At 38.7% G+C, this 25,985-nt stretch overlaps 11 protein-coding genes across 11 annotated transcripts; 6 read left to right on the top strand and 5 right to left on the bottom strand.

The window, feature by feature from the left end:
* Window positions 1-407: 407 nt before the first annotated feature.
* GYP8 (GTPase-activating protein GYP8) lies at window positions 408-1,598 on the top strand (the record flags this gene model as incomplete). The annotated part of the gene is made up of 1 exon (XM_455479.1): window positions 408-1,598. The coding sequence occupies one exon, from the start codon at window positions 408-410 to the stop codon at window positions 1,596-1,598; it is 1,191 nt and encodes a 396-aa protein (XP_455479.1).
* Window positions 1,599-1,700: 102 nt separating this feature from the next.
* On the bottom strand, window positions 1,701-3,611 carry SPT8 (SAGA complex subunit SPT8; the record flags this gene model as incomplete). The annotated part of the gene is made up of 1 exon (XM_455480.1): window positions 1,701-3,611. One exon carries the CDS (start codon window positions 3,609-3,611, stop codon window positions 1,701-1,703), a length of 1,911 nt encoding a protein of 636 aa, XP_455480.1.
* A 294-nt stretch (window positions 3,612-3,905) lies between these two features.
* On the top strand, window positions 3,906-4,727 carry CAF16 (putative ATP-binding cassette family ATPase CAF16; the record flags this gene model as incomplete). Its single annotated transcript, XM_455481.1, has 1 exon — window positions 3,906-4,727. The coding sequence occupies one exon, from the start codon at window positions 3,906-3,908 to the stop codon at window positions 4,725-4,727; it is 822 nt and encodes a 273-aa protein (XP_455481.1).
* Window positions 4,728-5,461: 734 nt separating this feature from the next.
* On the top strand, window positions 5,462-6,523 carry ERG3 (C-5 sterol desaturase; the record flags this gene model as incomplete). The annotated part of the gene is made up of 1 exon (XM_455482.1): window positions 5,462-6,523. One exon carries the CDS (start codon window positions 5,462-5,464, stop codon window positions 6,521-6,523), a length of 1,062 nt encoding a protein of 353 aa, XP_455482.1.
* A 560-nt stretch (window positions 6,524-7,083) lies between these two features.
* Window positions 7,084-8,049, top strand: CAK1 (cyclin-dependent protein kinase-activating kinase CAK1; the record flags this gene model as incomplete). Its single annotated transcript, XM_455483.1, has 1 exon — window positions 7,084-8,049. The coding sequence occupies one exon, from the start codon at window positions 7,084-7,086 to the stop codon at window positions 8,047-8,049; it is 966 nt and encodes a 321-aa protein (XP_455483.1).
* A 391-nt stretch (window positions 8,050-8,440) lies between these two features.
* Window positions 8,441-10,552, top strand: MNL2 (putative mannosidase MNL2; the record flags this gene model as incomplete). The annotated part of the gene is made up of 1 exon (XM_455484.1): window positions 8,441-10,552. The coding sequence occupies one exon, from the start codon at window positions 8,441-8,443 to the stop codon at window positions 10,550-10,552; it is 2,112 nt and encodes a 703-aa protein (XP_455484.1).
* Window positions 10,553-10,867: 315 nt separating this feature from the next.
* On the bottom strand, window positions 10,868-12,277 carry SHM2 (glycine hydroxymethyltransferase SHM2; the record flags this gene model as incomplete). Its single annotated transcript, XM_455485.1, has 1 exon — window positions 10,868-12,277. One exon carries the CDS (start codon window positions 12,275-12,277, stop codon window positions 10,868-10,870), a length of 1,410 nt encoding a protein of 469 aa, XP_455485.1.
* Window positions 12,278-13,098: 821 nt separating this feature from the next.
* Window positions 13,099-14,202, bottom strand: AGX1 (alanine--glyoxylate transaminase; the record flags this gene model as incomplete). The annotated part of the gene is made up of 1 exon (XM_455487.1): window positions 13,099-14,202. One exon carries the CDS (start codon window positions 14,200-14,202, stop codon window positions 13,099-13,101), a length of 1,104 nt encoding a protein of 367 aa, XP_455487.1.
* A 1,054-nt stretch (window positions 14,203-15,256) lies between these two features.
* On the bottom strand, window positions 15,257-16,078 carry HAC1 (transcription factor HAC1; the record flags this gene model as incomplete). Its single annotated transcript, XM_455488.1, has 1 exon — window positions 15,257-16,078. The coding sequence occupies one exon, from the start codon at window positions 16,076-16,078 to the stop codon at window positions 15,257-15,259; it is 822 nt and encodes a 273-aa protein (XP_455488.1).
* Window positions 16,079-16,583: 505 nt separating this feature from the next.
* Window positions 16,584-17,504, bottom strand: REX2 (Rex2p; the record flags this gene model as incomplete). Its single annotated transcript, XM_455489.1, has 1 exon — window positions 16,584-17,504. The coding sequence occupies one exon, from the start codon at window positions 17,502-17,504 to the stop codon at window positions 16,584-16,586; it is 921 nt and encodes a 306-aa protein (XP_455489.1).
* A 6,953-nt stretch (window positions 17,505-24,457) lies between these two features.
* CDC55 (protein phosphatase 2A regulatory subunit CDC55) lies at window positions 24,458-25,816 on the top strand (the record flags this gene model as incomplete). The annotated part of the gene is made up of 1 exon (XM_455492.1): window positions 24,458-25,816. One exon carries the CDS (start codon window positions 24,458-24,460, stop codon window positions 25,814-25,816), a length of 1,359 nt encoding a protein of 452 aa, XP_455492.1.
* Window positions 25,817-25,985: the final 169 nt, after the last annotated feature.

Here is a 25,985-nt window from a genome sequence, read left to right on the forward strand (position 1 = left end):
CCGACCCCATAAGAAGTTTAGTCTAGTGAGCAACCTGTCACTATCAGATAAGATGATACTCATTTCTGAGGTCCAATTGACTTTACTTTTGTGAATCAGGAGCGTGTTTATTAGGGAAATCGAAATACTTCAATGTTTAAATTCAGATTACTTTTTTTTTTATTTATATAAGGAAGCTCCACATTGTAGATCGACAACGTAGCCAAAACTTCAAATTAGAGATGGGAAACACACACTCATAGCGCCTATAAGACCATTGCTAAACGCTACCAGCACTCTGAAATAGGTTACATTATTTTGTGACTTTAAATTTTCTGTTCTGTTAGAATTATATTAGGAATAAAGGCGGTAAGTGTTTAGTTCCTTTTTTTGCTGAGAGTATTCTCTTTCGGTTGATAGATTTTGCAATGAGTTTGGAATGGGAAGACACTGCTTTTGATATGGCTTCATTGTCCTTCATTTCTGATCTGAACCAGAGTAAATTGAAACGAGTCATTGTTGCCAATGCTTTACAGAACGAGGATTTGGCGAGTTTAGAACATTTGGGTACTTCCAGATTTGGGTTTGTAAATTCGCAATTGCGAAGTCAGGCATGGTTGAGTATTTTGCAGTCCAGAGTCAAAGGGTCACACGCATGCGGGTCGTTGAAAGAGCCGCATAAGGACGAATATCAAGTGAACTTAGACGTGAATAGATCATTTTCTTTTATTAAAGATTCTTCAGAAAAATTACAATTAAGGGATCTGCTCTATGATACGATTGTGAAAACTTTAAGAAAGTTCCCACAGTTAAATTATTACCAGGGATATCATGAGGTTGTGTCAGTTTTTGTACTAGTCTGTGACCGTGATTCTTTGAATGAAACAGTAGAACTTTTTACATTACTATATCTCAGAGATTATATGATGGACTCTCTACAGTGTACTTTGGAACAACTCGAAGTATTAAGTCAATTTATCATGGAAAGAGATGCTGACTTAGCGAAAATCTTACAATTGAACCAGAAAAAGCCCATATTTGCCATTGCTTCCGTTTTGACCTTATTAATTCACAATTTCGAAAACTTTGAAGAAGACAGCCCTATTTTTTCAATCTTTGATATCGTAATAACGACCAATAATTTATCTAATCTGTTCGTCGTTTATACAGAACTGTTAATTTATTTTAAGGTGCCAATTTTAAAACAAGTGGAGGCTTATGAAATTGATTTTGAGAATGACATGGACCTGATACATTCTGTAGTACAACAAACTTTGCTGAAATTTCTAACCCGATCATCATGGGATGAAATATTAACCCAGGCAAGACTACGGCTAAACAATAGTACGGTTAGAGTGGCAAAATATGTCAACAAATACAGTAGTTTGATATCTGTATCCAATATTGAGTTCTCTGAATTAATAAACGTTCTTTCAAAAGAAATAGAATGGGACGCTTCAAGGAAAATCGTCAAAGCGTCACCAAAGATTCCACTATTTGTTAAATGGTCTCTCGTTATAGGCATAATTGCGGCTGTAATCAAGGTGGGTTCTTCACATACCAACACTATACATAGTTCTTCGTTGATAGATTCTTTGAAAAAGGTGCTAAGTCCGTAATAAGTCCGTTTAGTTGCCTTCCGTGTAATGATACAGATATATTTAACATGTATTTATTTTATACAGGTTACCGAATACTTATAACACTGCTTCATCAAATGTTTAATTTAGTTCAATATCATAGATTAAAGTTACATCGGTCGCTGTACCTTGCCAGCCTCGGTTACCACTTGTACTAATCATGAATCTACATGTAGGATCCACATAAAGATTTGAGATACATCCACCATGATGTCCTGGAATAATAAGTGGGGTTTTATCGATATGGTTAATATCAAAGATTCTGATGTTATCGTTAGATGCCGCAACAACGTGGCTATTGTTAGGCATTGCCTTCACTTTAGAAACGGGTCCTGAAATTGATGGCAATTTTAATTTGCTTTCCACTACCTCGGGCTTTCTTAAATCATATATTTCTACAACAGCATTTCTTCTACCTGCTATTACTTTACCCCCGTCTACTGACCAACATGCAGACATGCACCATGGCGGTGTTGAAACATTACGACCAAGTTTGATAATTTCGCTCGAGGGTTGTCTTCGATCCCAGATTTGAATATTACCATCAATGCAAGACGTCAAAAATAAGTTTTCATCCGTTTTCAAAGCTAAAGTATTCTTACTAATGGTTTCTGATTCGACCTTCTTTTCTGATGTGTGTTCTTGTATCTCATTTTTATCTTTGTTTTCTTGTTGAGTATTATCTTCAGCTTTCTCGGTATTATCGTTGGTAGCTACGTGTTGATCATCCTGATCATCATCATCATCATCATCACCAAACAATGAATTAGTATCAACATCATCGATATCAGCTGCATCTCCGTTGCCAACTACATTATTGCTATCGACATCAGGATTGTGTCCACTCAAGTTAGGCTCAGGAAGTTCGTAGGCGGCATTGGTGGGTCTGAATTCTAATGAAGACAACTGTGATGTAGCATTGAACTTGGTTATATCAGTTCCTGTTTCCAAATCCCATTCAATGACGGTTTTGTCCCAAGAACCCGATAAAAACCTAGTTTCCTCATCATTAAGTACAAGATGGTTAACGATGGATTTATGACCTTTAAAATAGTGTGCAGTCCTCCCTTCAAAATATCTAACACCCTGCATTACGATACCGCCAGTTTCTTGTCCGGCTAGTATGAACAAACATTCATTTTGAACCGCCAAGGAGTGGACAGGTGAGACGAGAGGAAGATACTCCGACTTTTGTTTTACCCATTTTACTTTTGACGGAGGTTGCGGTACTTCATTCTCCCAATAAGAAGTCAAGATACCCGCATTGACAATTGAATCCACCAATGCGTTCTTCTGCTGAATAGTTAGTGATAGCTTACCATCCACAGTATTTAAGAAGTCAAACTTCCTTATAAACCCGTCTGACCCACCGAGAAATAGATACCGTAGACCCTTGGACATGGTCAATGCCTGTACATTAGTCTGTATTGGTATTGCTGCAGTTGGAAGTATATTATAAGATTCTGCTACAGATGCAGATCTATAAAGAGTCGTATAATATTGATGTATCTTATCCAGCTTTGACATTTCAGTAGATTTCCCATCTGAAGAAGATGGAGAATCCTTCTCAGAAGTTGCGGATTCCTTTTCGGCACTCTCGGCATCATCATCTCCAATTTCGTGGGTATTAGATTGTTTAATTTCCCCCGTTCTCGTGCCCTCTTCACCATTCTCTGTCTGTTCTTCATCTTCTTCCTCGTCATCATCGTCATCATCGTCATCACTGCGTTCATCATCATCATCATCATCATCATCATCATCCTCACTTCGATCTTCAGCATCTTCGTCATCGCTCCGATCTTCATCCTCATCGTCGTCATCATCGGCATCTTCAGCATCTTCATCTTGTTCTTCCTCGTCCATCGGCTCGTCCTCTTCGGCGTTCGGAACATCCACATCTACATCCTCCAATTCATCGTCCATGTCAACATCATCATCTTGAGTATTTTGAACGTTATTTTGATTCAAGATTTCATCCACATCATCATCCATATTGGAACGTGGCTTAGGTGGGAAAGGACAATGTTTTGTTGTGATGTGTTACAGTGTTTCCTGTCATATTCACTGTGTCCTAAATTCGTACAGACAGGTTTATTTTGGTTGAAATCATTTCAATATCAACAGTTTTATTTTCCAAATATCAAATTGAATCAGAACACTTTCAAATGGAGACAACAAGATAACGATCCTATTATACACTGGCGGAGCTTCTAATCACCGCTCAATCGGTATCTAACTATAGAACAAGTCACTCAAACCTTTGAAAACTACAAGCCAAAACAAATAATGGCCTCGAACGACCTAGCAGTGGAAGTGCACGATCTAACGTACGCATTCCCCGGAAGTAAACGCTCAGCAATCCACGATCTATCGCTAAGTGTCGAATGGAACAAGAAAGTCTTAGTGGTGGGTAACAACGGTGCTGGAAAATCTACGCTGTTGAAACTACTAAGTGGTAAACATTTGTGTCTCGGTGGGAACATAAAAGTTGGAAACAAGAACCCATTCGCACCAAACAATGACCAGGAGTCCGTGATACTGACTACTTACTTAGGCACTGAATGGGCTAGTATGGCTATTGTACACAGGGATATAGGAGTCCTGGAACTCTTGGAGAGTATCGGACTAAGCCACTACAGGGCTCGAGGTGAAGAGCTAGTGAGAATCTTGGAAGTGGATATCAATTGGAGAATGTTCAAACTTAGCGATGGCCAAAAGAGACGTGTACAACTGTGCATGGGTTTATTGAAACCCTTCAAAGTTCTGCTATTAGACGAAGTCACTGTGGACTTGGATGTCGTGGCACGTGACCGTCTATTCCAATTCCTGGATCGAGAAACGAGAGACAGACAATGTAGCGTTGTGTATGCAACGCACATTTTCGATGGGCTAGCACCATGGGCTGATGAGATTATCCATTTGCAAGATGGCACCATCACAAGAACGTTGGATTACCAACGTGATATCCACTTTACAAAGGAAATAGAGGGCGTCCAAGAGCGAAAGGACAACGGACGACACACCGTGATACTAGGCTACATGAAGAGTTTATACCCGCTTGCACTCCACTGGTTGACCAGAGACCAAGTCGAAGACCAAAAGCTTTGATTCAACTTCTAAACGGTCAAACCGATATATGTCTGTAATATACTATATATACATAATCAGACTTTAATCATACACAAAGCGAAAGATAAATCACGTGAGTAATATATCGGTCCATTGCCTAGGTTCCCTCCCTTCCTCGTTTAAAAAACGTAATGCTGCCAATCGTATAACGTCGTTTACGGGATTTCGCCTCGAGGGAACGAAAAGAATGAAAAGCATAATACGAAGCGAATAAAAAAAAACAGTTAGGAAACCCCAGAAACTGCCGTACCAGAAAGGAAACTGGGTGGTGCTGAAATGTGCATCAAAGCCCAACTGGCGACAGAAAAACAGGCCACAACTTGCGAAAAGTACGCCGTAAACACTCTAGAAGAAAAGAGCTAGTCGTATAGACTAGCTGTGATAACGGTATGAACGGCTTGGTTTCGCAAGCCAATGCTTATTGAAGAAATGGACCGATGAGGCTCGATACTCTTCGCATTCTATCGTTAAAACTCGGGTTTTTTATCGTTCAATTTGGTTAACTTCGTGAAAAAAAAGTTAAAAATGAAATCGTGATATTTTCTATACACACTGATATATAAATAATATATGTATATAAGGCGATGAGTTAGCCAGTTTGATTTAGTTGCTAGATTCAGATCGTAAAAGCAGCAGGAATAAGTCGGCATATAGAAGCAAAACACAGTAGAGGGAGAATCCCAAGCTGATATACATATATTCGAATACACACCATGGATTTATTATTGGAAGTTTGTGATACGTATCTGTTGGATTACGTTTATGGGAAAGTATTCCCTGTGAATATGCTACCCAGCAGTGTTACCAATAGTGTTGGTCAGTTTTTGGACTTGAACACAGGAAATTTAAACGGCACTGCAGCCAAGCCAGCTGGTGATGTGTACGGTTATGAACCATTCTTGTTGGAATTCACTGATTATACGTTCCAATCAATTTTCCCTCGTTATAATTTGTTTAGAGAAACGCTAACGATGTTTGTCTTGATGACAATTTTTGGATGGGCTTTGTACTTCAGTGTCGCTACGATGTCGTACCTTTTCGTTTTTGATAAGGCTGTTTTCAATCATCCCCGTTATTTGAAGAACCAGATGTCGTTGGAAATGAAACAGGCATTCAGTGCCATCCCAGTGATGGTTCTGTTGACTATACCATGGTTCTTGTTCGAATTGAACGGATATTCGAAGCTTTACCTCGATATCGATTATAAATCATGGGCTGGAATTCGTCAACTTGCGTTTGAAGTGATCTCTTTCATCATGTTCACCGATTGTTTGATTTATTTGGTTCATAGATGGTTGCACTGGCCTAGAGTTTACAGGGCTTTGCACAAGCCTCATCACAAATGGTTGGTTACCACTCCATATGCGTCGCATGCGTTCCACCCAGTGGACGGTTACATGCAATCTGTGCCATACCATCTTTACCCAATGATTTTCCCATTGCAAAAAATTTCATATTTGATTCTTTTCACCTTCGTTAACTTCTGGACTGTAATGATCCACGACGGTGAATATCTGGCTAATGACCCTGTCATTAACGGTGCTGCTTGCCACACTGTGCACCATCTATATTTCAACTACAACTACGGACAATTCACTACCCTATGGGATAGATTGGGTGGTTCTTACAGAGAACCAGATCAAGAACTTTTCAACAAATCTTTGAAGAAGAGCAAACAAACTTGGGAAATCCAAGTCGAAAAGATGGAGGCCATCAAACAAGAAGTAGAAGGTGACTGTGATGACAGAGTTTACGTCACAACCAAAGCTTCTTAGGTTAATTGTAAGTCGCTCTTTCTCGATTCAAGACTCTTCACTCCACTTTGCATGCATTTGCACACCATAACGAACTACATTCAAGACTGTAACTACTCGTTTTCTTTTCTGTTATGATTATGACTACTTTTTTTTTCTCCTACTCACAATAAACACATGTCCTTCGTACGATATCTCATTTCCCCTCTCTCGGATACCTGTTACCAATTGAATTTCCATCTCTTCCCTTTTAGTTAATTGATGTCTGTCTTCGTTGGATCAAACTTTCCCCATTTTTATGTATCTATATATACATCTTACTTACTTGTACAATTATAGAACCTTCAACATACGTGTTTTTATTTTAGTAATTATAGTGATTCCTTGCGATACTACAAAATGCTACACCTTTTCCTTGTCTTTTGTCGTCCTTGTCTTTTGTCGTCCTTCCTTCATTTATCACATTAATGACATAAAACGGAAATTATAGATTAGTTCTAATCTCTTCGGACATGAAACTGAACCATTGGGTTTGTCACTGACAAGACTAGGGGTATAGCGTACTAACCTACATTGGCTACATGACAAACAAGACAAATATGACAACTCCAATTAAGATTCAAACAGGTTGCGCTGATTTAGAATTGTTTCCTGACATTGTGGTGAAACGGATAGATCTTGAGTTGCAAAGACCTCCTCATAATGCACATACTGAGTTAGAAATTTTGAAAACACTATCAAATAAGCATGTGATACCCTTGCTCGGTTCTGAAACCTCACCAAGGTATGTTACATTCAAATTCAAACGGTATCAATGCGATTTAAACCAGTTCATGGACCAACATTGGAAGGCGAAATACAATCCGTACTTGTTAGATAATTCTACAAAAACATATTCAAATACCATACCACTCGATCACTCGACAGTGATTATAAGACAAATAATCGAGGGATTAGTTTATATACACGGTAATGGCATTATACATAGGGATGTCAAACCGCAGAATATCATGCTTAACTCGTACAATGAAGTCGTATTAGGGGACTTCGGTATAAGTTACAATAGGAATCTGGATAATGAGGCCAAGACCTGTGATTGTTCCACATCAATTTACAAAGCACCAGAGCTTCTCTTTAGCGTGTCAAATTACAAATTCGAGATAGATATTTGGGCATTAGCTGTGTTGATTTCTCAACTCTGGAACGATAAAACACAATCCAAATCAAAAAGCAGCAAAGTGATAGACATTGATTTCGACGAATGTTCTGACATAAAACTTGTGCTCACTTTATTTGATAAGTTTGGGAAACCCAGTAACGAGGATTGGCCTCAGGTGACTAAAAATGAATCATTCAATGGGATGTTCGGGAATGTTTCAAGCGATAATTTCTTGCATAGGAGACCAATTGACGAACAACTGATTCAAGTGTACAAATGGATGCCTCTCATAACGGACAACCCAAAATTAGCTAAGATGTGGCTACGCATGGTCAAATTCGATGGTAATCTGAGAATATCGGCAGAGCAACTCTTGGTATCTATCTAGTAGTGTTTCTTTGTAGCTCCATAAAATGTTGAACCTGCTTTAATCTTTGTATCTCTTTCTTCTGAACTAACATCTGTCTTTTCATCTCGTTCAATTCGACAGATGGTGTGCTAACTTTCTTCTCGGTATCCATATTTAAAACTTCGGCGGGGTGACAACAATACCGGTTGTCAGAAATTTCATTTGAATCCATTGGCAGTTTCCCTCGATTTATTGTCCTTGAGTGGACTATTGTGACCTTGAGAGATGAGATCAAAATCCGTTTTCAAATTAGAAAAACATACAAGCACGATATTGGATTCACGAAATAGATAAGTTATAAACTACTTCATGTCTATCCCATTAGCTAGACCTACGATCTCACAGGAACATTAACACATAGGAGAGGACTATGTTTCTAAGGTTACTCCTCCATACATGGAGGAAATGCCGATCAATCCTGCTTTTGCTCATTACTGCAAGCGTTTTATTCTACTATACCTTTGAAAATGAGATTGAGCATCTTAATTCTTTTGCATACACTGATTCTTTACCATTGATTCAGAACCAAGATTCGCATAATGCTCCTGTAGCTGGTTCTGCAGATAAAATTACACACGATGAAATATCCAAGGAGCTGACCGATAAGTCGAGTTTGTCTGAAAAGAATAAGTATTTCCCCATATTGCTAGAGAATAGCGACGAAGCCTTGAAGTATCGGTCGGAAAATTATGACAGTAAGGAGCCATTCCACCCCTTCCATCCTTTCTATGAGAAAAAAACTGTTATACCTTACAAACAAATTAGCAAACAGTATCCGCAATTGAATCGAGTGTCATCTATTCATTCGAACGCTTTAATAAAGGACGAGCTATTGTATCATTGGACAGCTAGAATAAACCGCATTACAGACCATGCCTACTTGGATTTGCAAACAAATATTTCCATTTTGTCTACGGACTCACTTTTACAGCGAAATGAATCACTTCTTACCGTGACCGCTGTACTTAATAAGTTTGATGACCCAATGGATCAACGGGTCTGGTCATCTGAGATTTTAGGTTCATTATTAGCTGTAATTGGTAATAGGAAAGAGAAGAATCCTGAATTGTTACAGTTGATAACGATAATAGGTGAAATGTTGCTCCGCAGTTACGACACTCCAAACTATTTACCGCAGATTCCTTTCTTTTGGAAAACATCTGTCCCAAATCGATACGCTTTCAAAAAGACAAAAACTAGCATGTTAGCAACTAATATACTTGAGTTTCTTACTTTGTCACACATAACTAATGACCCACAATTTGACTCAGTTGTTTCTCACTCTTTGCAGACGATGTCAAGATCCGTGCTTTTATTCGATATAGATTACCTTTTCCCTTCCTTTGTTGACGCAAGTGGTTGTAAACCTTTATCTGATGAAAAAATTGCAAAAGGAGACCACCTTCGTGAATCCAACGTTTTGAAGTCTATGCAAAATGGTAAGTATATTCATTGTGTTATCAAGGAATCGCTACTTCCTCAACATAATGTCGATGGAAATCCCATTACACTGGATACAATCGATTTATACTTGACCGTTTTGAAGGCTTATCATCTTAATAACGGTAATCTGTTTGAGAAAAGAGAGGCTGAAAAGTCTATCACTAAATCGTTGTTACACTCAATTAAGATGATAAATGACACAATGCTATTTCAGCCGTGGCTTCCATCTGATTTAGAGGATCTTTTGCTTCCAACCAGTATTAAAACAAACATTCATTTCGACGTTTTAGAGGATAGAAACGAAGTCTCTATCGGGAAAGAATACAAGGTGACGCCAGATGGTGCTAAAATGAGTTCACTTTTATCCATATCTAGCGTTTTGTTTAATGATTCATCATTGATCGAGCAAGCAAAGGCTATCACTAAGGGGTATTACGAATTATACAAGTTGTTAGATCAAATTCCAGATGTTGTGGCATTGGATAGAAAACTTCCTACTTTCGGAATGTTTGATCCAACTGCTAAGATTGCGCTAATCAAATCTGGACACTATAAATCAAACACCATGCAGCAAGGCGTCAAAATTACGGAAACGACAGAAGACAAATCAAAACACTATACGAACACGGATGCGCACAGCTTCTCACCCAACGTCAAAGACATAAATGAAGAACAATTGTGTTGGAAGCTGCATACTTGGCCGTTTTATGTCAATGATATGGTGGTATCAACAAGGCCACCTTTCGAACTCATTGAGTCGTTAATTTATCTTTACAAAATAACCGAAGACTATCAATGGAAGCTCATCGGTGAAGATCTTATGCATAGCATCGAATGGTCACAATTAACCGTAGCGGATACGGGAAAGTTAGTAAGGTTATTTTATGCATTGTTTGAGGATCACGTTAATATTGATGAATACGTCATAAACAGCAAGTACCATTTCATTGCCAGACAATTTGAGGTTAATCCGACTTCTAAACGGATTTATCATACCTTTGACGACATAAAAGAAACCAACAAGCTAATGAACCCGTAAATATGTATATATTCGCATTTGTTATAGCAAGAATGATCATGATTATTTTGTTGAATATGATTCAATTGTTGAATTGAACTACTTAAAAAATATACGAAAAGAGATGCTATTTATACATATCATCAATTAGATAAAAGAGATACCATTTGTTGAAAATTAGAACCCAAGTTGATAAAAAAGAGTGTGAATTGCAATTGGTATTACGGATCATCAATTTGTTGGATGTCCATAAGAATTGAAATAGGATAGTCATTATTACAGTGTGGAAAGGAAAGAAAACAAGTGTCTGTCAAATATTTTTTAATCCAAGTTCGTTTACACTGGCAATGGGAATTCACCGGCCCATTGGTAGATTTCGTTCTTCAATTGGGTCAATTCTTCAGAACCTTCGTTGACCTTAGCCTTGAAGTCCTTCAATTTGTTGGCTTCCTTTGGCAAAGATTGTTGAGTCTTAGCAGCAAATTGAACGGCCTTGTCAATGTAGTCGACGATTCTAGCGAATTCTGGTTCACCGAAACCTCTAGTAGTCATAGCTGGAGCACCGATACGGACACCACCTGGGACCAAAGCAGATTTGTCACCTGGGATAGAGTTCTTGTTCAAAGCGATGTTGATGTTTTCACAAACGTATTCGACACGAGCACCATCGACACCCTTTTCTCTCAAGGAGACTAAGACCATATGGGAGTCAGTACCATCGGACACTAATCTGTAACCCAACTTCTTGAAGGACTCTTCTAGAACCTTAGCGTTCTTCAAGACTTGAGTTTGGTACTCCTTGAATTCTGGAGTGTTGGCTTGCTTCAAAGCAGTAGCCAAGGCAGAGATGGTATGGTTGTGTGGACCACCTTGGTGACCTGGGAAGACGGAGAAGTTGATTGGACCTTCCAAATCGTATGGGATTTCCTTACCAGTCTTTGGGTTAACAGATCTGATACCTCTTCTGAAGAAGATCATAGCACCTCTTGGACCACGCAAGGACTTGTGAGTAGTGGTAGTGACAATGTCAGCGTATTCGAATGGAGATGGAATAACACCAGCAGCGATCAAACCAGAGATGTGAGCCATGTCAACCATCAAGTAAGCACCAACCTTGTCGGCGATTTCTCTCATTCTCTTGTAGTCGATCAAACGACAGTATGCAGAAGTACCAGCAACCAAGATCTTTGGTCTGTACAAGATGGCATTCTTTTCCAAAGTGTCATAGTCGATGATACCAGTCTTTGGATCAACTCTGTATGGGAAAGATTCGAAGTAAGTGGAGACAGCAGAAATCTTTCTGTTTTCAGTTTGGTAACCGTGAGACAAATGACCACCATCTGGCAAGAACAAACCCATCAATCTTTCATGAGGTCTCATCAAGGCTTGGTAGACTTGCAAGTTAGCTGGAGAACCAGACAAAGTTTGGACGTTAACACCCCATTTGTCAGCAGTCAAGTTGAAAGCTTCTAGAGCTCTCTTTTGACACAACAATTCCATACGGTCAATGTGTTCGTTACCACCATAGTATCTAGCACCTGGATAACCTTCAGAATACTTGTTACACATTGGAGTTCCCAAAGCATCGAAAACAGAGGTAGAGGTGAAGTTTTCAGAAGCAATCAAGACAATAGAGTGCTTTTGTCTGTCAATTTCATCCTTGATGATTTGTTCGACTTCTGGATCACTTTCAGACAAGTGAGCAGAAACCAAGTTCTTGTGAGAGTCAGATAGAGCGTATGGCATCGTTAGATTATTATAGTTGTTGGTTCTATCCTTAATGAAGAGTAGCTTGGAAGAGAAGAAATACTATAAACCTCTAAAACAAAACGAATAACAAGGATTCCAAGATAAAACACAATTAGATAAATGGTAGTCCAATATATATACTTGTACACGTTTCCCTCTATCAGGTATCCTTCATATTTATAACGAATAAAGGATTTCGTAAGAACTTAATTTTTTTTTTTTTTTCAATTAAAATTTCACAGTAACTTGATCAAAGAATTATGATAATTCTGAAAAAGAAAATTACTACGTAAATAAAATCATCGTAAGTACTTTCAGTACTGACAGTAACCTTATTACTTACCCGTTGTAAGATAGAATTAGCTTGGATTGGAACCTGTGAAAAAAATTTGGGACTGTTACTTATGTCACTGCTGCTCTGCTGCGCAACGGCAGTAATAGTACCTTCAAGTCATCGGAAAAAAAAACACAGTGATGGTTATGTAGGAGCACTACACATAGTTGCATACATTTGTGTATAAATTTCGTGGCCCACAAAATAGTAGTGAAATGAGTCGTGATAATACGGGCCTTTGTATCCAATATATGACTTGAATGGAGCTGGAGCGGTGATACACACATTTTGAGAGCCACCACTGCATTTCTTGTTCCTTTTTTTTTCACTTTTCACTTCTCGAGATGAGCTTCCATTTTTGACTTGAAAAGGTTCGACAGTAGACTTGACGAAGAAGAGGCATGGCATTGGCATAAAGAGTTTGACTTGAGTGAGGGAAGGAGTATACAGATCGTTATATACAAACAGGATGGATTTCCCTAGATTAAATAGATTCCTTGATTGCTTCGAATACCTTGTCGATGTGGTGCAAGTTGTCATCGATGGCAGAGATACCCATGTGACCAATTCGGATATACTTGTCCTTGATGCCGGGTAAGATTCCACCGGCGATGACTATACCCTTTGATTTCAAGGAAGAGATCACTTTACCTGGTTGGTCGACGTATACGGCAGTCAATCCATGAGCGCTGTTGGAATCCTCTGAGACCAAAGTGAGACCCAATTGTTTCAAGTTATTTTTGAACTGGTCAGAAGTTTTCTTGTTCTTGGCGATTCTGGCCTCGAGTCCATAGGACAAGATTTCTCCAAGGGAGACGTTTAATGCGTTAACTAATTGAATTGATGGAGTAGCGAAATATTGGCCTACACCAGCTTCGTATGCTTTCATGATTGGGATCCATTTCTTTAAGTTAGCATAGAATCCATGGGTGGATTCGTTGCTCAAAGCGTATGATAAGGCGCGTTCACTGATCAAAGAAACACTTAACCCAGAAGGACATGATAACGCCTTTTGAGATGCGGTCAAAACGAAATCGACAGACCATTCGGAGAATTTAAATTCTTCGCATCCAATGGAACAAACACCGTCAACAATAATGAAAGTTTCTGGAGAAACTTTCTTCACCAACGAGGTGATTGATGGGAGATCCAATAGGGTAGCAGTAGAGGTATCGACGTGAGTCAAAGTGATCAATTGGTATTTCTTGGACTTTAATTGAGATTCAATTTTGTCTAACGCAACGACTTTACCTGGTTCGCTCTTTAACACATCGACATCAGCACCGTACGTTTTCAAACATTCAGCAAATGAATCTGAGAAGAATCCGGTAGAAATTGTCAACGCTGAGTCTCCGGACTTTAACAAGTTGTTACCGACGATATCCCATCCTAGGGTACCGGAACCAGAAATGACAATAGGTTGGTCACCAGCATTACTTGTTTGGAAAACTGTTCTCAACTTTTGCAACGCCCCTTGAAAGATCTTAACAAATTCTGGAGAGGTATGAGCCAACGATTGAATGCTGGCGGCTTCCTCGACAGCCGAAGACACCATAATTGGACCTGGAATTAATAATAAATCTGACATGGCTTTTTTGTTTTATTTTCTGGGGTTCTATGAGTCTTTATGCTTAAGTCTATTTTTTTTTGCCCAACTCTTGCTTGATCCGCTTTGACAATCTATCTAACTTAGTTGGTATAACGGCTTCTGTTATTAGTTATATTTCTTTGCCTCTTGCCTGGCAAAACTTTAAAGCGACTTGCTCAAAAGAGACTTTTTTAACTGTTCCACATTTAAATGAGTCTTTCGGTCTTTTCTTAATATTGGAGCGCAATCGGATCAAGAAAAAAAGGTTAGTATGATTCGGAGAAGACCGATTAAAGGACCGACGGAAGAGAAGACAGGATAAAGCAAGATAGAGGTAGTCATGTGACGAAGTAGATTATATCATTCTGTTCCAAAAACAAAAGAATATCTTTCTGCTATTTAGTGATACTCAACAGTCGCTGCGTAAGGATGAACGCGCGCCACATTAAATACATAAGATACAGAGAGATACATATATACTTATCTTAAAATAAAATAATATCGTGGATTGTCGAATGTCATGATATGCTGTCATACAAGCACTCTGATTCGGCTGGAATTGTTGAATGGAAGCCATATAATAGTAGTACCCATTGTAAAAAAAGATTGAATAGTAGTAGAAAACAAAAAGAAGATCCGAAAATGATATAAGAATAAAGGTAAGAAAAGGGGAAACCAATGTTAAACTTCATGAGAGGCCTCCGTCACCTCTCGAGTGTCTGGTCTAATCCATAAGATCGTCAAAGTCCACGGCTAACATACTTGACTGCGCTTCGGGCAGAGAAGTAAAAAATACTCGCATATACAATGTAAAGACATCACGCTTGTGATATTATCTCTTAACATTTGGCAAAAACACACACACAGGTGTTTGACCCTTGAAAAGGGCAAACTGGGAAAGAAGAGAAATGAGAGAGGAATAAAGGAGCTTGTATTAGCTGTGAGACGGCTAGATTTGACTGATTATTGACTGGATACAACGTGGTGATCATGTCTCTTCTCTTCTTTCGCATAAGTGTCTGTGTCCTGGTATATGCTGAGTATCGTATACTTTTCATGTTACAATCACTGCTGGATTGCGCCATGTGTCAAGGCCGATTGGACTTATTATATCTGATGGTTCAAGTTCAGACAAGTCGGAGTTTAGTTCAGGAGGTACCGTCAACAAGAGGTTCCAACCTTCGCCAGTTTCCTGGTTTCTCATATCTATATTTTTGTTGTCGCTGTTGGTACCATCTTCAGCGATGAAGGAAATTCCCACATCGTTTAGATCAGCATCGCCATTATTTTCTAAAAGCATCGAATGGTCTTCTTCGAGCTTTACCACAGGAGTAGATGATAGTTGGTAATTCTGTTGTCCCAAGATGTAATTCAAAGAATTGTTATCTTCGTCAAGCATACCATTGTCAGTTACCATTCCATGCGGTAGATTCGAAGGAGAAGAAGAGGATGAAGAACTACTTATTGATGTCGAATGACTTGAATGAGAATAATGGTCCTTCTTATCAGGACTAGACGTTAGACTCTCTGGAGAGTCTAGCATCCCGGTGTTACTGTCATGAGAAGAAATACTTCCAGAATCACTGACTTGCATTTCTCTCCATTGTTCAACCATCCCGCTAAGCTTCGCGTTATTCTCACTCAAAATATCCAAATCAACCATTTTCAAAATGCCTTCCAATAGATGACATTTCTCTTCCAACCGTTGCACATGCAAACGTTTCTTCTCACGAGATTGATGTGCAGCCCTACGGTTACGCAAAATTCTCTCGATCCTTCTCTGCTCCTTCTCTTCCTGAGTCTTTGCCCGTTTCCTTGGTGGTAATGTGGGCTTAAAGTTCACTGGAATATCACTCACGCTGTTTTTTCCTGTCATAATGAATTTGTAATATCTTAGCTTCTTATTTATCAGTCTCTAACCGTCTCACAGGTTGTTTATCCCAATACAAGTTATTTTGTCTCTGAGGGTGGAAGATACTTAAAAAATATATAAGATGAGCAATAGTACATTCTTAAAGCTATCGAAACATGGATTAAGAACACATCATCATATTCAATCTCCTTATATACTTTTTCTCACCTGAAACCAAACCGTTAAAAAAGATCTTTGAAAATCTTTCGCTTCCACCCCAGGTCGTTAGGATCAGGATACGTGGGTCATTGCGACTGCCAGGAAAAAGCCACCTACACAGAAGTTGACGTAGGAAAACAGTGGCCAAAAACGGTTTCAGTTCTTTTGATATTCTATAAGGGTTATTTTTGGACATGTTTTCCGGGTAATAGAAACGTTGACACGTGATGTCTATTCTATTTTCGTGCCTTGTCCACTGTACTTTTGACATCTTCAGAGACATTTATGAGCATATTATATGTATGTACGATCATCTGGCTGATGTTATGACATTATTGCTGCTGTCATCTGCAGAATCAAGTTTGATTTTCTTCTCGGGTTGGGACGAAGTTTCTAATTCGGGATTTCCCTCGGAATCTCTCTTGTTATCTTCTTTTTCCTTCGCATTCTCAGCTTCTCTTTGTATCTCAGCCTTCCTTCTGTCAACGAATTCTTTCGTTTCGGTGTCATTTTTGAAATAATGGTTTTCGTAGAACTTCAATTGTTCAATACTCTCCAGGATATCCGCCTTGGCTGTGTGTGCGCCCTTTTTCTTGTACGTAACGCTTGCTAGTTGTGGGTTATGCCTGCGCGCCACTTCCATGATACTAGATACATCGATAATCCTATAGAACAAATGATCAATCACTTTCGGGAACTCGTTCAACATGAATAATCGGTCCATGTGTACCGAATTTCCGGCTAGCACACCTTGTCTCTGGTCTGGAATCCATTTCTTGATATAATTTAATAGCTCTTCCTCCACTTGTTCTCTAGTCTTTACCGAATCCAGTACTTTTTGAGTTAGACCGCTAAATCCATGCTGGTTGATACACCATTCGTTCATGTTGTCCATGATGGATTTATCGTAATGGATTACACTCTCGTACCCATCTTCGTCAGCGACGTTTAGTTGTCCATCTGTGATGATACAACATACTTCGATGATTTTGTCATTGATATGGTCAAGTCCAGTCATTTCACAATCGATCCATACGATAGGTTGCTTCAACGCACCCGGTATCAGAGCTGCAGGAGGATTCAGCGTCGTGTCATTGTTTGAATCGTGTAAAGTAGTCATTATTGTCGTAGGTTGGCTCCAAATTGGACGTTTTTTCAAGTATGGGTTGTAGAACCGCCTTGTTGGTAGTAGAATACGTTGGCGTAACCTGGTTCCAATTCCTGTGAACATCCAAAGTTTGATCTCTTTGTTCACCAAAATTTTATAGTCCTAGTGGATTTGCTGGACTAAATGGTGCAATTATGGATTGTGTGTCCTGATTCAAATGGTGAATAGATTACAACTTATATCCTCCACTCTGTCTAAGATTATGAGATTCTAACTGTTAAACTGTCTCCTGTAGATTCCCAATTCCGTTTGCCCATCTTGTTTCTTGGATCTATGTATCTCTCTAATGTCAATTTTTCAATTTGCTTAATTTCAATATACAAAAGTGAAAGGAAGGAATTATTGAACTTGTACCTAAGGATTTCAGGATGATTTTGAATCTATTACAAGTAAGTGGTACCGCATAGTACAAATTGATTCAAATTCGCGCTCCTATTTGTTGCCAAATCGATTCTCGGTGCTTTGCAGGTAAAATCACCTTGGTTTGCTTCAAAGTAGGCAGATTAAAAGAAGTATTATCCAGCATTTTTTGAAGGGGACTCCGTCTTTTAGTTTTTTGTGCGATCCACCTTGGTTTCGCTAGACGTATTGTTATCATAATTTCCCACTCTATTGATCGTCTCCATTCTCATTCCGCTTTATAGCTTACTTTTATCCTTTCGATTGTGCCTCCCGAAATATTTTGCTCAACTAAAAGGTAATATATCAAATAATGGAACAAGATTCTGACGAGGCAATCTCTGTCTCGTCTTCTAATTACGACAAATATTTGAGATTAGCCACCGATAAAAACCCTAGTATACTTTTAGAACTTGACTTACAGGGAAATGTTAAACACCTTAGCAAAGTATGGAACACCGTCATAGGAACCAATAGACTTAAGATCTTGGGGAATCCAGTCTCAAACATCATCATAGGAAGCGATTATGATAAGTCTGTTTTCCATCGTGCCTTGAATATGATGCTTGAAGATGATAATAGTTATAGAGTCAAATTTCTGACGGAAACCGGCGATTTAATGGGTGATACAGATCAATTGGGGTTGTCGAGCTCTCCTTCTAAATCCTCCGATTCTTCTTCTGTGAGTTCAAGTAGTGACGAAATCAATGCTGAAACTATTAGAAACGATAACAATGAGCTTATAGATGCAGAATGGCACGGAAATGGGGATACCATAGAATTAGAAGCGCAAGGAATCTTAATACATGATATTTATACCAAAAAACCATCGCACACTATGTGGATAGTAAAACCTCTTTATGATATTGATGAGTTAGATAATTTGCCGTATGATTTGGTAAAGAGATTAGGATTTGGGGCAAAACTTTTCTCCCAATATTTGCAGAAGATAGAAGATATGATGATCCTAGACGAGATGGATCTTCCCACTCCTAATTTCGAATTATGTCGAGTTTGTGAAGTTATGGTTCCTACATGGTGGCTCGAAACTCACTCTCAGATTTGCGTTTGTGAGCACAGACTAGAAAGTGTGGTGCAAACTGCACACGACGAGCTACTAGAACAGAAAGGTTTAATCGAATCGATTATTGGATCATTAGAAGAACAAGAGTACCCTCCCATTACAGAATATAAGAATTATCCACTACCCCAAATTAATAGTAGGGGAAGATCACCAAGTCCGCCATTCCATGAATCGAATGGATCCTATCGGTCATCTTCAATGGAAAGATCAAGTTCCTCACTGCTGAAATCATCTACTAATATTATGCAGCAAAACATGAGATTCCCATTTAAACCGCTATATATGTTGAAAGAGCTATGTGAAGAGGCAATTCAAGTCAATACAAGCCAGTTGAAAATGCAATCTGAAGAAATATACAATAATGGTATTCTGCACCCAACTTCAACATTCTATCAATTTTCCCCAAATACTGAATTGCATATTGATCATGTTTTGAATTGGAAATCTTCATTTGAAGTTTCAGATCCTGCCATAAATTTATTGATACAGGACACCATGGCTATATGTAGACAGAAGGTCGAAACTGTCATAAGAATGGACAACACTCTCAAATATTCACACAAAGTAAAGAATGAGGTGGATTTGTCAATTTCACAATTAATCAAAGAAAGGATTCACAGCAATCGATTGAATGTTTCTTACACTTTAGATCTAGTGCCGAATATCAATTCGGGACCAGGCTCAGCTGTTAATCTAGGAACACCTTCATCACCAAAATTAGCCACCCCTCTTCCACAACGGCTACCATCATCCAGTAACCTATTCTCTGATTCTTATATTGGCACCGACACTATTCCAGAACCTCATCCATTTGGCAAATCAAATGCTGACATTGCAAGATCTTACTTTGAAAACTCCGGTTCAAATTCTGCACATGCATCTAAATCTGTAACTCCTAAACAATCAGTAGGAGAGCAAGATTCTAAGATAACTACTGATGATATTTCAATGGGCGAAGGATTGGAAACTTCTATGGATAGCCGATCTAATCCTTCTACTCCTAAGTTTGCCCTGAACAATTATTTTCATCTTCCCAAATTAACAAGTAGTATCAGTCTCACTCCTCGAAGAGGATCACCTGTAAACTTCTCTACTCCTACCTCGTATACTCAGAATGGTGCTCAAATCAATCCAAATTATTTTTCTTCCGCCAATATCATGGGTTCGTTATCCACTACGAAGTCGATCACTGACAATTCGCCGATGCTCTCGCCCTTCATTTCCGGTTCTGAAGCAATGCAACTATCTGATAGTAATCAACATCGCAATCAACCTCTTTCACCGCTACTGCTTCCAACCACAGGTAAATCGATTATTCCTTCGATACGAGACTACGATGTGATTAAACCCATCAGTAAGGGCGCCTATGGGAGTGTCTACCTTGCTAAAAAGCGTGTCACTGGAGAGTATTTTGCTATCAAGGTACTCAAGAAATCAGATATGATCGCCAAGAATCAGGTAACGAATGTCAAATCGGAACGCGCAATAATGATGGTTCAGAGTGATAAGCCATATGTTGCTAGATTATATGCAACGTTTCAAAACAAAGAGAATTTATTTTTGGTGATGCAGTACTTGAGCGGAGGAGATATGGCTACTTTAATTAAAATGATGGGTAATTTGCCAGAAAAATGGGCAAAGCAGTATATTTGTGAAGTGATCTCAGGTGTTGATGACATGCATCAAAATGGTATCATTCACCATGATTTGAAACCAGACAATTTGTTGATTGATTCTTTAGGTCATATCAAATTGACAGACTTTGGGTTGTCACGTATGGGTCTTTTGCGTCGTCATAAAGAGAAGAGGCGTAACAGCCAAATTCAAAGTTCAAGAAATCCCAGTTTCACTTGTGATAGCTCTGTGACGCGTAAAAATTCTGTCACAGATTCATTACAATCCGTACCGGGCGCGGCTGAGAATATTTATGACTTAGTCAAAAAGACTAAAGGTCCCAATCATCCTCTAGCGCACATTCACAATCTCCATCAACTGTTACCGACGTACCTTATTTGAAAAGAAATGGTTCCCACGTTTCATTTACAATGGCTGGTCTTTCACGCTCCGGCACGCCTCCCTTATCTGCAACTTTGATGTCAACATCAGATCATCTAAGTATTCCCAACCAAAATCATCACCATCATTCCAGGACAAACTCAAACCTTTCTGAGACCAATGTCCACGATTCGCCTAAGGATTTGTCTTTATTCAATCCCAATGAATCTAAGAATTTTTTTGGAACTCCAGACTATCTCGCGCCAGAAACTATAAAGGGTACTGGCGAAAGTGATACTTGTGATTGGTGGTCCGTTGGGTGCATATTTTTTGAGTTTTTGTTTGGATATCCCCCATTTCATGGTACAACAGTAGATGAAGTCTTCGAAAATATAATTGGTGGTGTCATACGCTGGCCAGAATTCCCTGATGCGGAGACAGAAATGGAATACATATCACCAGATGCAAAAGATTTGGTAATTAAGTTATTGGTGCTTGATCCGAACAAGAGACTTGGTGCCAGTGGCTCTCAGGAGATCAAAGAGCATCCGTACTTCAAAGATGTTGATTGGGACCATGTGTATGACGAGCAACCATCATTTGTACCACGAGTGGAACATCCTGAAGACACTGAGTACTTCGATTTACGTGGAGCGTCTCTCGATGAATTTGCTGCTTCGAATTTCGATGAAGATAATGATTATACGATGCTAGACGCCAAAAATGGTACAAAATCACTCGACTCTCAGTTACATCGGAGACTGTCTGACCAAAGCAGTGGTAGAAACACTCCAAAACAAAGATTAAGTATAAGTTCTGTTCTTGAAATGGTGAACCAAAACTTAGAATCACCAACCGCGAACAATTCACCGATTACAAAACATATACCGCTCGCTATCCCTCCACACATGAGAGACAGACGTAGTAGCAAATTGAACGACTCCTCTCCAGAATTCGGCTCCTTTAACTACAGAAACTTAAATGCTTTAGATAAAGCCAATAAAGATGCAATCACTAGGTTGAAATCGGAACATCTGTCGGAGTACCTCCACCAGAGAACTTCAAGTTCGTCTTTATCTAGCTCTTCTTCGGAAAACTCAGGTAAGCTGAAACAATCAAGTGCTAATAGTGCACAGGGATCAGTCCCAACCTCTATGGGTACACGTAGATCTAACTCTCCTCAAGTACTGAAATGGAATACGAATGCTTCTCCAAGCAGGCGCAACAGTGTCGACACCATGAGCCCTCAACCGTCAGCGACTAAAAGATTTTCGGACATAGGATCATATCTAACTGAAGAATCTGCTCACGGGAGTTCTTCGACGTCATCTCCGTTAGCATCAAAATTCAAGTCTCCACTATCACCACCATCAGTAAACGGCACTCTGGGTTCAATTTCAAAATCACGGAAAGTATCAAGAAATAGTTTCGGTTCTACAACGGAGGATGATGAGAGACTCTCCGCATTATCAAGGGTAAACACCGTCAGAAAGCTCAGACGACGTAGTGGGCGGAAATCTTCTTCCAACTCGAACGGTATTAGATACAAGTTGGATGTCTTACTCTGTGAACCTATTCCAATTCATAGATACAGAGTAGCAGAAGACTTGGAAAGCATTGGGTGCTCTGTTGTTTCCGCTGGAAATGGTGAAGAGTTGGTTCGTCGTGCCACAACAGGCGTAAAGTTTGACCTAATCATCACAGCAATGAAACTTCCAAAATTAGGCGCAATCGATATAGCAAAACTTATAAGACATACCAATAGTGTCAATTGCACGACACCAATAGTAGCCTTAACAGTCTATTATCACGACGCCAAAGAATCTAAGGTGTTTGATGATGTCTTGGAAAAACCTGTAAGCGTGGAACAGTTACGGAAACTTGTGTCCAAATATGCGCTACTTAAGTCACAAAACGAAGAAGACACGCTTCTGAGTGACACAGAATCTTGAACAGCGAATAGACTTCGAACTCACGAATTGTCCTAAATATATATATATATATATATATATATTTATACTAGTCAATGCATACATACATATACACACTCTCTTTTATTGTGAAAGCTATGGATATAGGAACCTTATTGATAATTATAATGAATTTGACGTAGTCCTTCTGCAGCATTCAAAAAAAATAAAAAATAAAATAAAGGGAAAACTCAGATTTAAGGAAAGAATGCACAGAACCACCCCTTAAAGAATGATATACTTACCGAAGGTGTCAGGAAGATACACACACACACACCAGAGAGCTATCAGCACAATCGAGTCCTAAGCGGTTGTAGCAGCAAGTGTGTTACATACAGGAATAATTGATACAAGCTATTATAATTGCCGCTGTTTCTTTGCTTCTTTTTTAATCATCAAGTTCCCTTATTTGACGCTCAGATTCACTACACTTTTGGTCATATAACGTTTAATAAGAGAGCAGCAACAAATTACTAAAAGCAAATATACATCATTCATTTGATAGTCTTTTCTTCACTACATTTGCAAAGCTATAGTTTCCCTTTTAAAACAAACAAGAAGTGTCTGTTTTCAGTTAATGATTCTTACTTTTTATTGGAACTTAGAACACATTATTGATTGCTTCTCTACTGTAAGACAGCTGGATTGATAGTTACAGTGAGAAATTTGCCAATTGGACACACGTATTCCTTTTTATCGTTTTGTTTAACGCTGAAAATCCTTCGCAAAGCTTCCCCAGAGTACCCCCAATTAATCGTACTCTAGATATTCCCAAGTTTAAAATAGTCAAGTATCCTCTGGTAAACCCTTTCCATTTACTAGATTTACGTATTGCAGAGGCAAAAAAAGAAGAATTCTTCGAATCGTTCTAAGCGTCTTTTAGCCTCTCTTTTTTAAATCTACAAAATAACAGCATTATTATTTGCATCGCTATTTGTTAGAGCCAGCTCAACTGTTACATTTCTGACGCTCGTAAAGTGCTTTACTGTACCCCGTCAACCGTTCTCACGTGAAGTGCCTGCAGTTTTCTACCCACAAATCAATCGATTTTTCCTTCTTTTATCAAGAAAATCGTGAAATCGTCGAATTCTGATTTTTTTCTTCCAAAGAAAAGTTTTAGGAAATCGGAAACATTAAAGTTTTCTAGTTAAAAAAGTGTAAAGAAGGAAAAAGGGTTCTTCCTTGAAGTTAAAACACCGTTGACACGGTACCTTACAATCGTCTTTGAGAATTCAAGTGTTCCCAAGCACAGTAATTGTTGGTGAGCTCGTCACAATACACGTTAATAGCAAGTTTTAAGTGCGAATTTTGGGTTTTACTTCTATTCCCCTTTCTCAAAATCAGATTTCCCTACAGTTGAAAGAAAACTGAAAAGAAAAAGATCTGATTGCGTATACTTATCTGTTACTGTAGTCTGGTGGCCAATTCCAGTGTACATCTTTTGTTTCGACTTGGTTTAAACCTTTTGTTTTATTTCTGAAAAGCAGTTTAGCTGGGATCAGTTGTTTTATCTGTATTGGACGCGTGTGTTTTATTAGATTCCTCGATAGGAAGCGTTGGTAAGAGATATGTCACAGCACGGGTTCGATTTCAAGTTCAGTCAATGCTTTGGTGATAAAGCAGATATCGTGGTTACAGAGGCAGACATTATAACGGCGTCGGAGTTCGATCATACAGGTGATTATCTTGCAACCGGTGATAGAGGTGGACGTGTAGTTTTATTTGAAAGGAACAATACAAAGCATTGCGAATACAAGTTTCTAACGGAATTTCAGTCACACGATGCAGAATTCGATTATTTGAAATCTTTAGAGATTGAGGAGAAGATTAATCAGATCAAGTGGTGTCGGCCAACGAACCAATCGCATTTCTTGTTAAGTACAAACGATAAGACGATTAAGTTGTGGAAGATATATGAGAAAAATATCAAATTGGTTAGTGATAACAATCTATCAGAGGGAAATAAAGACTACCACAGACGCTCTGCTGGGAACGGTAGCGCAAGAGCTGTACTGTCTTTGCAGACTTTGAAGTTACCCAAGCTGTCCTTACATGATAGAATTATAGCTGCTGCACCAAAGAAGATTTATAGTAATGCTCACACCTATCACATCAATTCGATATCGTTGAATTCAGATCAGGAAACGTTCATCAGTTCAGATGATTTGAGAATCAACTTATGGAATTTAGATATACCGGACGAATCATTCAATATTGTTGATATTAAACCAGCCAACATGGAGGAACTAACAGAAGTCATTACAAGTGCAGAATTCCATCCTCAACAGTGTAATGCTTTCATGTATTCTTCATCGAAGGGGACCATCAAATTATGCGACATGAGACAGAATGCTCTTTGTGATTACCGAGCTAAGGTGTTCGAAGAATACCTTGACCCAATAAGTCATAATTTTTTCACAGAAATCACTTCATCAATATCTGACGTCAAATTCAGTCCTGATGGTCGTTATATTGCATCTCGTGATTATTTAACCGTTAAGATATGGGATATTAACATGGATAATAAGCCATTGAAAACGATAAATATCCATGAACAACTAGAAGAAAGATTAAATGATACTTATGAAAATGATGCTATATTCGATAAATTCGAAGTTGCTTTCAGTGGTGATAGTTCAAGTGTAATGACAGGATCATACAACAATAACTTTATGATTTATCCCAACGTAGTAAAAACGGGCGATTATCAAGCACCTACTGGAATGGATGAAATTGTATTACAAGCAGATAAGACTGCATTTAAATCAAAGAGGTTGAGTAGTTTGCAACAGCAAAGTGCGAGAAATAAAGAATGGGGTGATGAAATTGATTTCAAAAAATCCATTCTGCATTTCTCTTGGCATCCAAGAGAAAATAGTGTTGCCATTGCAGCCACTAATAATTTGTTCATCTTCTCGGCATTGTAATTTTACTCCTCATCAAGTTGTAATCAATAGTGTTACAGTTTGCCATTTTACATACGTATATCCATATGTACATATAATCTCTAATTTTCTCGTCGAATTAAATAACATATCGAAGGTAAACTAATAGCTCGGGGCATAGCTTCAAGTGTGCTCCGGATATATTCTGGAT

This window comes from Kluyveromyces lactis (assembly GCF_000002515.2).
Source record: "Kluyveromyces lactis strain NRRL Y-1140 chromosome F complete sequence".
In the NCBI taxonomy this organism is placed as follows: Eukaryota; Fungi; Ascomycota; class Saccharomycetes; order Saccharomycetales; family Saccharomycetaceae; genus Kluyveromyces; species Kluyveromyces lactis.